General features: G+C 31.9%; 2 protein-coding genes across 2 annotated transcripts; both read right to left on the bottom strand.

Annotated features, from left to right (window-relative positions):
- Positions 1-261: 261 nt before the first annotated feature.
- LOC118070436 (histone H3.3-like) lies at positions 262-6,107 on the bottom strand. Its single transcript, XM_035089034.1, has 2 exons — positions 6,016-6,107; positions 262-559 (listed from the first exon to the last, which is right to left on the bottom strand). Exons 1-2 carry the CDS (start codon positions 6,105-6,107, stop codon positions 262-264), a joined length of 390 nt encoding a protein of 129 aa, XP_034944925.1.
- Positions 6,108-6,556: 449 nt separating this feature from the next.
- Positions 6,557-9,428, bottom strand: LOC118070434 (uncharacterized). Its single transcript, XM_035089033.1, has 3 exons — positions 9,301-9,428; positions 8,871-8,971; positions 6,557-7,302 (listed from the first exon to the last, which is right to left on the bottom strand). Exons 1-3 carry the CDS (start codon positions 9,426-9,428, stop codon positions 6,557-6,559), a joined length of 975 nt encoding a protein of 324 aa, XP_034944924.1.
- Between the last annotated feature and the right edge of the window lie 4,027 nt (positions 9,429-13,455).

Genomic DNA, 13,455 nt, shown 5'->3' with positions numbered 1-13,455 from the left:
ACGAATTGGAATTTTGGTGACAGTCACTAAACTTCCAAAATAATTTTATAATCTATAAAAAGAGTAAAATCACGAAAAAACATGATAAATGTCGCATATACGGTCTGACACCATATAATATATTAAGTTCTGTTCCTTAAGAATCTGGAAGAAGCGGAATAATTGAGGCAATATCGAAATTTGATGAAAAACATAGATCTCTCACAAAAACTTGGTCATTGGAGGAGTTTAAGTTCGCTTTTCTCGAATACGACGAGCAAGTTAAATGGCCTTGGGCATGATGGTCACCCGTTTTGCGTGCATATCACACAAGTTGGTATCTTCAAAAAGACCAACGAGGTATGCCTCGCTGGCTTCTTGAAGAGCTATCACAGCTGCGCTCTGGAATCTCGAGTCCGTTTTGAAGTCCTGAGCGAGTTCATGAACAAGCCGTTGGAATGGCAATTTACGGATGAGTAAATCAGTACTCTTCGGATAACGACGAATTTCTCGACATACGATAGTTCCAGGCCGGTAGCGATGTGATAACTCAACTCCTCCAGTTACAGGAGCACTCTTACTGATGATGAAAGGAAATGATCGTAAAACTCAATTTCTGTTCTTTTACAACAAATGATATGTTACGAACAAAAAAAGTATGTTCATATTCATTTTACACAGTAAATAAAATTGTTCCAGTAAAAGAAAAAATTACGCGTTGAAAGGACTCAAATATCATGCATAGATCCTGTTTTCTATTGTTTATAACAAATTCAATTGTGACAAACAAAGGGAGTAGGTTTCCATATATTTTACATGGTTTGTAACTTCATTTAAGCAAAAGAAAAAATTACGCGTTGGAAGAACTCGAATATCATGCATAGATCCTTTAGTCGCAATCGAATTAACCGTTTTGGAGATTACCCGGAACAGACAGATAGACACCAGAAATTTATATAGTAGTATATAAACGTGCAAGTGGAAATTCGGTAACATTTCGTGCGATCGAAGTGGAAGTTTAGTGACGAATTGGAATTTTTGAGACAGTCACCAAACTTCCAAAAAAATTTTCTTCTTCCAAATTAATTTTTTTTTTCAATAAGGTTACTAGAAAACAACGCGCGCTGTCTCAAGACAACGACGTTGCAAATTATTTAATTTTTATATTGATTTATTTCGAAAATTTAAAAATTTATAACAATTTGAGGTATTTCGTATGCTACATAGGTGTATTTTCTGCTCTTTTATTATTCTGCCAAGCCAGTTTTTTATTTTTCTGGAATAGAAAAAAGTTCAACAAAATAATGTCTTATGAAAATAGTGAAAAATATGATATTTCAATAAGACATTATTTAAAGCCAACCACAAAATTTATAACAATTTTAGGTAGTTTCTATGCTACATAGGTGTATTTTCTGCTTTTTTATTACTTTGCCAAGCCAGTTTTCCATTTTTCTGAAATAGAAAAAAGTTCAATAAAATAATGTCTTATGAAAATAGTGAAAAATATGATATTTCAATAAGACATTATTTAAAGCCAACCACAAAATTTATAACAATTTTAGGTAGTTTCTATGCTACATACGTGTATTTTCTGCTTTTTTATTACTTTGCCAAGCCAGTTTTCCATTTTTCTGAAATAGAAAAAAGTTCAATAAAATAATGTCTTATAGAAATAGTGAAAAATATGATATTTCAATAAGACATTATTTAAAGCCAACCACAAAATTTATAACAATTTTAGGTAGTTCCTATGCTACATAGGTGTATTCTCATAATAAATTGTTTCAACTCCTATTAGATGATTGAACTTAATCTGTTGTATCTTAGTGCACGTCAAATTCTTTAAATTCCTCGTATAGCTGACTTTCATTTAGTAATTTTATTGTATTTATTCATAAATTTATACACACTTGCCAACTGATCTCGAGGTTTGGTGACAGTCACTGGGCTTCCATATCAATGAGATTTGTGATGTTACCATGGCTTTTTGACAGATGATATTTTATTTATTTTAGAAACCATTAGTGATTTAATATATGATTATAAGTGATTCAGATAATGAGAAATTCAAGATAGTATCATTTTGACTAGACGAGTATTCTACAGAGAAGTTGGATATTTGAATATTCTTAAGTTTTATGTATTTTTTGTCAAAAGTTTTCAATACTTTTCTATCTATACATGCAATCCAACTGTTGTCGAGGTTTGGTGACAGTTACCAAACTTCCATATTAATACTATTCGTGATGTCACCATGACTTTTATATCAAACTAGCAGATTCCCGCGACTTCGTCTGCGAATAAGCCGATTCCAAAAACCTATTGCTGTGTGATAGGATTAATTAAAAAAATAACATATGCGTGAGTATTCATAATAAAAGGTAATAATGCGAATTCTATCGTAAGACTTTATTCCAGTTCCTTTGCAACAAATTATATATTACAATCAATAGAAGTCGGTTTACATTCATTTTACACAGTGAGCAACGTTGATTCAGTAGAGGAAAAAATTTTTCGTTAAATAAACTTGAACACGATGCATAGATTCCATTATCAATTGTTTATAACGAATTAGGTAAGTAGTAACGAAGGAAATAGGTTCCCATTCGTTAGACACGGTTAGTAACTTTATTCTAGTGTAAGAAAAACTTTTCCGTTGAAAGAGCTCAAATAAATTGAATAGAACCCATTTCTCATTTTTTAAAACGAATTCAATTGTTATAAACAAAAGGAGTATGCTAACATACATTTTACATGGTTTGTAACTTAATTTCAGCAAAAAAAAAAATTTTCCGTTGGAAGAGTTCAAATACATTAAATAGATCCCGTTTTCCATTGTTTATAACAAATTCAATCGTTAAAAACAAAAACAGTACACTTTTATGCATTGTACATGGTTTGTAACTTTATTTTAGCAAAAGAAAAAATTACGCGTTGAAATAACTCAAATATGTTGTATAGAACCCGTTTTCAATTGTTTATAACAAATTTAATTAGCCGTTTTGGAGATTAGCGCGGATAGACAGACAGATAGACAGACAGACACCAGAAATTTATATAGTAGTATATAGATAAAATTTTACTTGATTTTAGAAATTGTAAGTAATTGACTAGTTTATGCAACACTTAATATTATAGGACGAAACAATAGACTAATTTGAGTTTCATGCTTTTATTTAAAAAAAAATGAAACATGATGATGACAAAAAAAAAAAAATGTACTACTAATAATAAATAAATTTACATGCTGAATCGCAAATAAATACATTGGAACAGTAGCCTTAATCCTTTGGAAGAATAAATCACACCATACTACAATCGCAACTATAATATCAAACATCATTTCCAATATCCAGAACAATCAATGGCGTAAGTCGTAGCGAGTCTGGATTCAAACGGGGATATTTAGGTTCGATTCTGGGTCACTGCAATTTTTTTTTTCCTGTAATCCCGTCGTAATTATTGCATTTGTACTATATTTGAAATTTCTTCAATCTAAAGAGCAAATTTTTTTCTCCAGTATATTTATTTATGCAGTACTTTTAATATCACATATGGTTTTTTAAGTGCAACACGAAATTAATATGCTAATTCTCGTATTCTAATTGGAGAGACTCCCACTCATCAATTTAATCATTCTTCAATAATAAAGCATAAAGATAAATATATAAAAATTTGAAACTATGTTACTATTTAGCTAATAGAAAGAATCTTTCAGTAACGATCAATATGACATACTTACAACTCATAATAATGAATTGATTAAGCTAAGTTTTGAATAGCAAATTTGTGGTTTGAATGACTCAATTTCAGATACGTATTGCTTTGTTATGGAATTAAAAGACAAGTAGTAAATCGATGTGTATTGAAAATGGATAGAAAAAATTCGAATTTATTTCACAGATCTCGTTTTCAATTGTTCATAACAAATTCAATTGTTATAAACAATTCACATCAACAAAAAGTAGCCTATGTCACTCCTGACATTTTCCTGTTGATGTCTGCAATGTTTCATCGAAATCGGTTCAGCCGTTTCCGAGATTACCCCGGACAGACAGGCAGACACTCTAATTTTATTTATATAGAAGATAACAAAAAAAAAATCATCAAAAGAGAATAAAACAATTTAATTAATTGTAAAAAGTACAAAAATTGATAACTCTTTCGATTTACATAACAGATATTCCTTCTCCCTAATCGTATCTACTTTATTTTTGTATTTTAGAGTTTCTTTCATTGATAGATATCAATGATTTTTCATTTACACATACTTTCCAACTGTCCTCGACATTTGGTGACAGTCACCAAATTTCCACATGAGTACTAATCATGATTTCCTGACTAAACTACCAGGCTTATATTCAAGTGACGCTTTCCAGGTACTCAAGTGACCCCAGAGAATACTTTTCTTGCATCAGATTTAACATATAAAAAAGTCACCAAACTTCCGCTTACACGTATATATATATATATATATTGTAACGTTATTTTTTGACCCCCAAAAGGGGTTCACTCCATAACGCACCTTCCTTCAGGTGGGCATCCTGATTAGAACCATCCCTGGGAGACTAATACTACTTTACCTAGGGCGCCAAGTTATTTTTATTCACCAGAACAACTAAACTGGTATAACTTACAACTAATTCAAACTTAAATCTAACCTCAATATCTCAACTTACTAACTAACTCAAAATCCACACAATATCTCGAAATCTCAATACTTAAAACTAAATCTCAAACTTATATCAAAATCTCAATACTTAAAACTAAATCTCAAACTTATATCTAACTTAACTAAGATGGTCCCACCAAAAATCAGGATCCTCCTGAACAGGGCATGTCCTGGCCCTCAGTTGTGTAGGTTGTGGAGAGGGGTCGTGTCCGGCCAACAGAACAAATTAAATCGAGAAAACAAAGGGACTAAAGACGCAAATAAAATCGACTGACTACGGAATCGGTTGAAGGTTTTCAAACTACCACAAATAATCTAACGAGTTCGTAATATTTTAATTATTAAATTTATTCTTAATACTGTTAACTTTCTCAACAATAACTGGAGCTCAAAGCATAATTATAAATCAAAATCATCTAACTGAAACTTTAACATTTTACAATTCTCAAAATAAACTGAACCAAACGTTAACCTGTTACAATTCTGGAGCTCAAACACATTCTACATAAACTAAAGCATATTTCTTCAACAAAAATCATTTCTTAATAAATTCTAACTCAACTCAATAACTCAATATCTTAATCCTTAACAATAAAACAAATCTTTAAATCAAATTAACTCAACTACATCACAATCTTCTTTAACTGAATACATAACTAAACTTAAACCTAACAAACGAGTACGAGAGCAAACCAAGCCTCACGGATTTTCTTTTCCATAAAATAAAATATTCTCAACTAAATACAAAGTTTCCTTTTAACCCATCTCAAGTCAATTCTCAATAACTTACAACTTCTGCAGAGAGCTTTCGATGTTTAGCTTTTATCAAACCTAGTCCCGGTTGTTCTGGACTTCCTTGTACTGGAATGGAGCTCATTGCTGATCTTCATTCTGCCTTCTGGATCTCTGCTCTTCCAATTGGCACACTCATCTCTTCACAGGCATGGCCTGCACTCGACTTCTTGACTTACTCTCGACTAACTCTCGACTAAACTCTCGACTCCACTCCAAAAACTGAATCCTCAAAATCTCCTATCTTTAATTTCTTCATTCTTGCAATTTCTTCTCCCTCCAAACTCAAAATTCTTTCAATTCGTCTTACAATACTTCTTATTGGTGGTTATCTTCACGTGACTTCTCCCAGATTTTCATATGGAGGGGTCACTTAAAACTAATGTGCACCAAAACTTAATTCTAAACTCTAAAACTTAATGTCTAAACTCAAAAACTTAATCCTACGACCTCTTCCATACTTCCATCTTTTTATTGGAGTCCCCATTTTACTGGCAACAACCCCGTGACTACAACCCTTAGGGCTAGGACGTCTCCCAGCATGGGAAAACTGCAGGGTGACACGTTACTTTTGGTCCTCTACTCCACTACAGCTTCCCAACTCTCCTCTCAATCGTCCATATTGCTGACAAATCTTCTCTGGATCCAACTCTGCTTTCATCTTGGGTTATTGAGATTTTCACACTACTTTTTAATTATTAACTAAATCAATCAGCCTTGGTTTGCATTAAATGTTATAATCCTAACTTATAACTAACTATTCTACGCCAATAAAACATAAAATAAATCCAAATGTGAAATTAACAACAAAAATATACAGAAATTTAATTCGATAATAATCAAGACTCATAAATTAAATAGTAATGATTAAATAGAAATAATAAAGATAATTTTGGCGTAGGGAAAGTAAATATAATTAATAAAGCATTGGAAAGTATGAATTTCTGACTATAAGAATCAGTATAATAGCTCAGATGAGCCTTAAATTGGCTATTATTAGCCTCAAAATATTCAATAAATTGTTTCTGGAGCTACCAATGGGGCGTTATCAAAAATAACGTTACAATATATATATATATATATATATATATATACATTTTTTACAATATTTTATGTTAATTTTCTCATTTGCGCACTTAAAGGTTTATACTCTATTATTCGATCATGTGAGATCAAATAATAGGCTGATGTGTTAGCAGGAAAAGCTTTCGATAATTCGAACTCCAATGAAACATCAACTGGTCCTGATTTTATGGATTCGTTTTGTTTAGAACAATCGATTACAACGAGTGGTGCTATATCTATAAATTTTTTTTTTTTCGTGAGTAGAGGTTCTACTTCTTTATCATAATATGATGTTCGCAAATCTCTATACATATCATATAATAAGGCTAATTGATTGTGACTTATGTCAAGATTCATGTTCCCATATGGATAGCATTGTGAATTGAGGAAAAGGTTTACATCCCTTAAATAACAATGATCGAAATGACTTGCATCTATTGTAGCATCATTTTTGCGTGCAGTTTGAAATCCTAATATAACATAGTGGGGCTTTTCCAATTGAGTTGATGTTTTCACGACCCATACGTGTTTGGTTGTGTTCGGCAGCATTGGATATTCATATAATTCCCATGATATGAAACTCAATGGAATCGGTGGATCTTTTGCAATGTAACTTAACAATTCTACTTTTTTTATGTCTGCAACAGTGACATAAGGAATGATCCATTCAATTTTTATAAGCGTGATCGTCTCTTCAGGTTCCGCTGTAGCTTGTACAATTGCATTAAGATCGGTATTTAAACGAGTAAGTATTAATTCATGTTTGGCCTTAACAATTATGCGAGGATAATCTTCAGCAAATCAGAATAGCATATGTAACGGTATCGAAACATCGAAGTATCCATTATCATTGAATAATCTTCCATTATCAGTTACCCAACCTGCATTATCTAAATAATTTTTTTGACCTGGATGAAGGGATAGATATCCCTTCATGAGACTTGTAAGACCAACATTTTTATTTCGATCAATCTCAACATCATTCAATTCATATCGTATTTCTTCAAATAAATAGCATACGGCCATATTAACGAATCTTGATGTTGCTGCTACTGCATTTCCATTAAATTTTGTAAATTTCCCCATAATATGAAGGGAACTTTTGCTTGGCAGCAGACATAAATCTTGATGTTGAACTGAAATATGTATCTCATCATTATTATTATATGTTGTAGATGCATATGGTTGATGAGCATGCACCTCAATGTGTGCGATAGACTCATCAAATATGACACCTTTGCTCATTGCTAATTTTTCTTCTTCCATGGTAAAAGACATGCAAGACAGCATACTTTCACTTTAATTTTTTTGCACCTTTGCGTATTTTTAGTCCCAACCTTTGTAGGAATAATCGATTTCGATAAGTTAATCGTTTGAGTATTCTTTGATGACTGATGGGATTCAGACATGATATGTTAGTTTTATAGCTTCCCCCTACTGTTGGTTTATAAACAATCCCTATCACGTGACTGATTTCAAAAGTAAACGTATTGTTACAGTTTCACCACGTAAATTAACCAATTGACCGTCTTGATCAACAATGCGCAGTTGTAAATTATGTATTGTCTGTACGGTGATTGAAAGATAAATGACGTTTGATGGAACTTCAATGATCTTATATCCTGGTGGAACTGATGGGAAAAATTCATGAATCCTATGTACCAACTAATTATCCATGTATGCTCCTGTAGTAATATTACATTCAATCCTTAATGCATTCATTTTCAAGATAGATACTGGTAAATCTGATGTGTGAGTCAATTTTGGAAAAATAACTCGTGGACTAAAGCCCAACAAACTACCAATAGAATCATGCGGTTTGAAATTTATTGTTGCATTTTCACTGTAAACTTCACTGTGTAGTTCATTATTATTGCGCTTAATAGAAATTGATAATTGAGTATCAGCTTTCTTCAAATAATTTTCAATGTCTCCAATTTCATAGTTTCCTGTGGGTATTTTAATACTTTTATCTTCACCACTGGGTGTATAATAAAATTTATTATTGCCGTTATCAATATTTGGAATGGAATTGAAGGTTAACAATTCCACAAGTCCTAGGGTATATTTTTTAGATGATGATAATACAATTGGTGGAAAATAAAACGCTTCTAGAATAGACGTCTGTCCAGACAATGTTAACGTGAGTGAATCATCCATGACTGATGCTTATTGGAAAGTGCATATTACTTTTATACTTTTCTACGTAAAAATTTTAAACACAAGTGTCCGCAATTATCTGTACTGTAATCTTGATATTTTTCATGATTGTACAGTATTTTATCAACATTAAGATATTTTATAAGCTCATGTGGTGGCTGCAAATTGCCAAAACTGTCATAATATATAACTTTATTACCACGTTTTTTATATGCCACCCAATGAGTTCCAGGTCCAGTCTTATCATCGAGATTAATAATTGCTGATTCATTTTTCCACGGTGAAGATTTTGGAAGATCACTTCGCATAAAAACACCACGAAAAAAGGGTATTTTCATGATTTTTGCATATTTTTGAAGTTCAATATCAGTCAGTGCACGATGGGGTAAATTTAAAAGTTTTTTTTTTTACCGGTTTCAAATACAATCCTAATCCTCTCTTGTGCGGTTTTAGACGTAGACCTTTACCCATAGCTATTGCTTCCATTTTCTCGTTATGTTGTTTAGCTTCTTCTAATTGGCGTTTGGCGTCTCTAGCATCATTAATTGTTTTTGCAATGCCAGCAGCGCCACGTGCTACAGCACCAACTGCACTTAAACCTGCAAATAGAGGTGTAAGAGGTGAAATACCTCCCACTTTCGGCGGCATTAGTATAATACGTGGAACTTTGATTTTTTTTCCTTCCACCAGCATCGCGAACAGTCTTTCGTGCAGCAGCCAATGCAGATTTAATGGGATCTGAACTGGAATTTAACATAATCTTTGCTGAATTAACAACTTTTCGCAAATGTTTAACTCGCTTGTAATTTTTGTTTTTCTCTTTCAAACCCATTCCCAATTTTGATTTAACTTTCATGACGTTGGAAATTCCTAAAGCAGCAATTCGTTCAGCAATATCTGCGTCTCTCGCGAAAACACGTTTCAAAGATTTTTCAGCAAGTATTTTATCAGCTGCGTTTCTAGCTTCAATGTTATCTCGATTTTGCGAATTAGCAATGTCGTGATCTTTACAAGCAGCGTCCAATGGATTGATGCCTGGATCTCCACGTGTTAATCTCTCCTTCAATTTAGTTCCCGGACCACAATAATGATATCCTGGTATATGAAGTTCAAATGGCAATTTGTTTATAAGTGTGTTAACAATACCAGCACCTCGTTTTTTGATACGTCTTTGCACTATCATTGTTCAAGAACGACTAACTCGACACCTATAAAAGATGTAAATTTATAGCTAGAATTTCATTCTACATCAAGATGAAGTTCAATCAACAAGACATTAAGTTGCCTGTAATTTAGTTTGACCTATCACGAGACACAAATATCAAACGTCACGGACAACTTTTACCGAATAGTGTCCGTGGTGTTATTTGTGGTCCATCAAATTGTGGAAAGACAAATACTCTTTTAGCACTTATTCTACATCTAAATGGCCTACGATTTGAAAATATTCATTTGTATCCAAAATCATTCAACCAACCTAAATATTAGTTTTTAAAAAAAACAATTGAACCAATTAAAGGTATTAAATTTTATGCTTTTAATGAGCATAAGGAAGTGGTAAAACCGGATGAAGCAAAACCCAACTCAATTATGATTTTCGATGACATAGCATGCGAAAAACAAGATAATATGCGAATCTATTTTTGTATGGGACGACATAGAGATATTGACTGCTTCTATCTTTGTCAAACTTATGCACGAATCCCAAAACATTCAGTACGTGATAATACAAACTTTCTTGTACTTTTCAGGCAAGATGACATGAATCTAAAACACATTTACGATGATCATGTAAATACTAACATGACTTATTCTCATTTTCGAGATATATGTTCAATGTGCTGGAATAATGATAAATATGGCTTCTTGGTAATTGATAAAGACAGTGATCTTAATAATGGGCGATATAGAAGAGGATTTGATTGCTTCATAAGTATAAATTCACCGTAAATATATTAAATTGTACATTATTTATGTGATTGTCAAAGTGTCAACATAAAAACTATGAAGCTGCAACAAGAGGAAAAAATATTCCATCAAATAGCAAAAGCTAGTGATGCAATATGTCAAAAGCATAAGTTGATTAAACTTGGAAGAGATATGAACAAACCATGAGTGAAATATTTAAACCTATGGTGACTCCTCTTAAACAATTAGCTGATAAAACACTTATTAAAGAGGAATCTCTAGAAATGAAAATAAAAAAAGAAGAACCTAAAGAAGAAGTTGAAAGCAAACAAGAAAGCCTTACACCTGATTATAAAATAACTGATGATGATTCTTATACAACAGCAACAATTACCCATCAAAGTACTTCTATTAAAGACATACCTGTAGTAAGGTATTTAAAGATGTTCGATTCTAAGCTCTTGTCCAAAGAATTAGATACAAAGTATAGCATACGAAAGTTGAAAGGTAATCGACTGATGATGGGTGATTCTGAAGTCAGGTTCGACAATAATTTTATTTATATTGGTGATAAAGAATACAATACTACTTCTGGTCTATTGGAATTATTATTTATGAATTCATCTGATCAATCAAAAATAACAAAAGAAGATGAAAACATGTACTGCAGAATTATCAGTATGACAAACGCCTATCGAAAGCATTATCTTCCTAACAGAAGTATCAGAGTAGATAAGAATTTAAAAAAATTCACCGACATAATCAGTAAATATATGCCAAAAAGTGGGGAAAGTTTACCACAGTATATGATTAAACATAAACAAAATCATCCTATAGATTATATTTATTGGGATGATCCCAATAAACTTGTAGATCGACTTCGTTTACTTATTGCATCTCAAACTGCTGGAAATTTCAGTTATATTAACGAAATTCTATCAATTCTAGAGGAATTACGTGAAGCATTTATTAATCTGATGTATTCTACACAGCTACTCATTCTTTGAAGAACTTTTGAAGTGAAAGATTTAAAAATGAGTGTTGACGTTTTCGGACGACAGTTAGCGAAAGATATTGTGAGAAGTGCTGTTCGTGGGCCTCCTGGTGAAGGATTCAAATTAACTGTGGATCAACAGTTTGACATGGATAATAAGAGATTGTGTAATCTCGCTAAACCAGTAGATTTGAATGATGCAACATCATTAGGAGTAATTAAAAAAAAGATTACAATTTTGAAAAAATTTATTGATATAGAATTACGTCTGTCTCGCGAAACTGTAGCAAATTTAAGAAGAAATGTTGAAGAAAATCGAGAAAGAATCAGAATCATTAATGTTCAAGTGGAGCAACATATTGAATCATCACAAGAACATCGTAAACGTCTGAAAGAAGAATTGAATGAAACAATCGAACTGCATGAGTCAGATCGATTACGTTTACTGAAAAAAGCAAATCGTAAACAACCTGAAAGTATTGAACAATTGGAAGAAAATATTCGGAAATATCTTGATCAGCAGCATCATGAACAAAGAGAAAGAAATAATAACTGAAGAGCTGCATAGACCGGTTAGAAGAAATTATCAACGACGACATGTTGATATACGTGGGCTTGATGAAACTTGGCAAGCTGATCTAGTTGACATGACAGCATATAAATCTTATAATAAAGGTCATCAGTATTTATTGACTGTTATTGCTATTTTTTCAAAATACACTTGGGCTGTGCCCACAAAATCTAAAAATGGTAAAGATGTAGCCCATGCAATGAAATCAATGCTATCACAAAAAAGAGTGCCAAAATTTTTGCATGTTGATAGAGGAAAAGAATTTTACGATAAAGAATTTGAAGTACTTTTGAAACAATATAATATCAAAATGTATTCCACATTTAGTAATCTTAAGGCATCTATATGTGAACGATTTAATCGCACGTTAAAAAGTCAGATGTGGAAACAATTTACGTTGCGTGGTAATTACCAGTGGATAGACATCTTACCAAAATTGATGACATCATATAACAATAGCAAACATAGAACCATCAAAATGAAACCGATTGATGTTACTTCAGCCAATAAGAAACAATTACATCATACTATCTACAATAATAAACTTGAAGTTCAACAAAAAATAAAAAAGACTAAATTTAAGGTTGGGGACAAAGTACGCATAAGTAAATATAAGCATGTCTTTGAGAAGGGATACACCCCTAATTGGACAACTGAAATCTTTAATGTAAGTCAAGTATTGAACACTGATCCAGTAACCTACAAGCTTGCCACTATCAAGATCAACCGATTGAAGGAGGTTTTTATCAAGAAGAATTGACTAAGGTTCAATACCCTGATATTTATTTGGTAGAAAAAGTTCTGAAACGTGATAATCAAGCTTTTGTCAAGTGGTTAGGATTTGATAAAACACACAATAGCTGGATTAACATAAAAGATTTATAATGTCTCTAACTGATGAGTTAAGAACAATGACTGCCAAAATGTCTTTAGCTGAAGAGCTAGAAACAATGGCTGACAAAATGTATAGTGATGCTCAAAAATTACCACGTTATACAAAAGATATAGCTGCTAATATTAAATGGATATCTTTAACTCATAAAGAACAACAACAAATTAAGAGAGAAAAAAAATAATTAAACGTCTTGATAAAATTGATAAACGAATGTTAAAAGAAATTAAAAAAAATAAGACCACTAAGAATGAAGATGATTTTGTCATATTATTTGTAGAAGATGAGTTCAATACAAACTAATGTAAATAATTTATTATATATTTTTTTTTTATGGAATAAATTTTTTTGCTTACAAATTATTTTTTTAATATAAACCTCATATTTAAAATAATTTATTTACACTATTTAATATAAAT

Source organism: Chelonus insularis, unplaced genomic scaffold (genome assembly GCF_013357705.1).
Source record: "Chelonus insularis isolate UGA/USDA-ARS -01 unplaced genomic scaffold, ASM1335770v1 contig_58_pilon, whole genome shotgun sequence".
NCBI lineage: Eukaryota > Metazoa > Arthropoda > Insecta > Hymenoptera > Braconidae > Chelonus > Chelonus insularis.
Note: the sequence above shows the minus strand (reverse complement) of the source record. Positions and strands in the feature narration are given on the sequence as shown.